The 2,857-nt window shown below is 30.7% G+C and overlaps 1 protein-coding gene across 1 annotated transcript; it reads right to left on the bottom strand.

Annotated features, from left to right (window-relative positions):
- Positions 1-474: 474 nt before the first annotated feature.
- On the bottom strand, positions 475-1,608 carry LOC106796085 (probable LRR receptor-like serine/threonine-protein kinase At1g53440). Its single transcript, XM_014767569.1, has 3 exons — positions 1,584-1,608; positions 804-922; positions 475-711 (listed from the first exon to the last, which is right to left on the bottom strand). Exons 1-3 carry the CDS (start codon positions 1,606-1,608, stop codon positions 475-477), a joined length of 381 nt encoding a protein of 126 aa, XP_014623055.1.
- Between the last annotated feature and the right edge of the window lie 1,249 nt (positions 1,609-2,857).

Raw genomic sequence — 2,857 nt, 5'->3', positions numbered from 1 at the left:
AAATTAAAATGTGTTATTTTTGGTCTAGAACCAAACTTAAATAAATACGAGCCTATGTGTCATTTTTTAAAACTAAATTATAGGTTAAAATATATTTTTAATCTTTATAAATATCAAAATATTTAGTTACTAAGTCTTTTTTTCATCCTCGTAAAATTTAAATTTTTGATTCAGATATAAGTTTGCTATAGAAGCCTACATGTCACTCTTTCAAGTCAATTGCTTGCGGAAGTAAAATTGAGTACTACTCAGATGACCAACCTTAACCGCCTGCTCGAAACCACCAACGACAACATCATAGGAAAATAATTTAGACAGAGAGAAAAATATTTGTTAAAAGAAGGATAAAAAAAACTATTTTAATCTTGTCAAGTTGTTTGAGAAAATTAACTCAAGAAGTTAAAACCACTAATATCTGATTTATTCTTTTTGAGTTTCTCATATGACCACTTCAAACATGAGATGTGAAGAAATTCACGGACAAGTACTGAATGACTCACCAAATAAAGCTCGGGCAAGGCTGTTATTTTCCAAGTACTCATATACCAGCAAGAGTTGTTCCCCTTCAGCACAGTATCCATGAAGCTTTACAAGGTTAGGGTGTTGCACACAAGATATCAAGCCTATTTCATTTATAAATTCACGATTTCCCTGCCTTGATTTTGATGACAGTTGCTTGACTGTTATAAAAGTACCATCTAGCAATTGGCCCTGCATCCAAGTAACCAGAAATCCATTATGCTAGACATTGACAGAAAATTCCCTTTGAATGAAATAATATTATTTGGAAGTCATCCAAAAACCTTGTATACGGGACCAACACCGCCTTCCCCAATCTTATTAGCAGAAGAGAAGTCATTAGTAGCATCTCTGATCTGCTCCAAGCTAAAATTGCCTGCCTGAGTATCTTTATCTTTTGTACCTGTCCATGTAAGCCAAGAGAAATGTGTATTAATCAGCAGTTATCTAAGTTCCAATTATTAACAAAAGCCTCAAATCTGATCAGATCTGCAGAAGAATATTGGTTGAAAACAATATAGTTAGGCTGTGCAAGATGTTGGTGATGTTTATATGGCTACTTCTTGAACCTTTTCGGTGATAAATTGATGGAGATAAATTGATCAATGGCTTTCATATTAAGGACTGTGGTGTCCAAGATGTTGGTGATGCTTATATGGCTACTTCTTGAACCTTTTTTGCATGTTCTTATTTTTTTTTCATATACTTAGTTTATGATGAATTTTACAGTTCCCCGTTTGATCAGGGACATAGTTCTAATATATCATGTTGGATTTTTGGCACTGCTTGAGACCAAAATCAGTCATACATACTAAGGCAAATATGATTATCAAGAATCTTGGAATAGATTCTTGGTATAAGGTGGATGCTTAGGATTTTTTTTTGAAGGTATTTAGGTAGTTTGGGATTTGCTTGTGTTAAAGGTGGATATTATTGGTTCTCATCCCCAGTGTATCCACCTTGATTGATCACCAATGGATGGATCCAATGCTTTCTATACTTTCGTGGTTTATGGAAGTCCTACTTCGGTTGTTAGGGAGGGACTTTGGCAAGAACTTCGTCACCTTGCTGAGACTTTGCAACCACCATTGGTAGTACTAGGTGATTTCAATGCCTATTTAGATAAATCAGAAAAGTCAAGTGGGACTGCCCCTAACCGTGCCTCAGTGAAGCAGTTCAAGCCTTGTTTGTGTCCATTTGCACGACCTGGTTTTTAATTAAAGGGTCTCCCTTCCGAGTCTCTCAACACAGTCTCATTATAAAGAGTTTTGATCATTACAAACTACTTTGTTTTATATATATTTATATAAAAATTCATTCATAGTTGAAAGAGTAAATTATACATGTTTCTCTTGAGATTTAAGAAAATTATATATATTTTTCTTTTATTTTTAAAATTCATACAATGTAAATATTATTTAATTATTTGATAATAATAAGTTATGTGTGTTGATAATTTTGATAAAAAAGATTTAAATATATTTTTTGTCCTCATAAATATGGAAATATTTAAAATTTATAATTTTTTTAATTTATTTTTCGTCCTTACAAAATTTAAATGTGTTATTTTTTTATTTGAAGCTAGGTTCAGGTTATTTGAACTTTTACATCTCAACTTAAGCGAACATTGTTATATAGTGTCAGATCTTTTAACTTTTTTGCATCAATTATATGTATAACAAATATAGAAAAATTTTAAAAAATATGACGCTTTCTAAATTTTACAACAACATACAGATGGATTCAAATGTATCTAAACCTAGTTCCAAATAAAAATAATAGATTTAAATCTTGTCAGGACAAAAAAATTTAAAATGATAAATTTTAAATATTTTTCACATTTATGAGGATGAAAAATATAATTTAGTTTTTTTTAATTAAAATTATCAACGTATAATTATTATTGTCAAACATTTAAACTACATTTAAAAAATTTATGTAAGTTTTAAAAACAGAAGAAAAAGAAAAAGGTGTTTAATTTTCGTAAACCTAAATAAAGATATATTTAATTTCTTTAAATCTTATAAGAAAAATATTTGTAGGTTTTAAAAAAATGTATAATTTTTCTTAATCATATTAGGAGAGAGATGTGTACGAGAATGGGCATGCGGAGTTAAAAGACAAGGTGCACATGAGATGCTAAGCTAGGTGAAGATTATAATCATTACTTAATTAAAGGTGGTACAGTTTGGATTTTGCGCACGAAAGTCGAGCAGGAAACGTTAGACTTACATTGTGTAATACATTTTTCCATCTCACAGCATACATAAAATATTTGTTGCCTGTGAACCTAGTAAGCAAGCGGTATGGGGATTCCAGATTTTCTGCAGTCGGTAAA

This window comes from Glycine max, chromosome 15 (genome assembly GCF_000004515.6).
Source record: "Glycine max cultivar Williams 82 chromosome 15, Glycine_max_v4.0, whole genome shotgun sequence".
Taxonomy (NCBI): Eukaryota; Viridiplantae; Streptophyta; class Magnoliopsida; order Fabales; family Fabaceae; genus Glycine; species Glycine max.
This window is presented reverse-complemented; position numbering and strand designations above follow the sequence as displayed.

Bases quoted from the DNA above. Each gene is read 5' to 3' on its own strand.
- LOC106796085 (XM_014767569.1), bottom strand. From the start codon at position 1,608: ATGGTGGTTGCAAAGTCTCAGCAAG. The intron at 923-1,583 runs GTGACGAAGTTC...TTACATGGACAG, and splicing joins GGTTGCAAAGTCTCAGCAAG to GTACAAAAGATAAAGATACT. The intron at 712-803 runs GTTTTTGGATGA...ACTTGGATGCAG, and splicing joins GTGTTGGTCCCGTATACAAG to GGCCAATTGCTAGATGGTAC.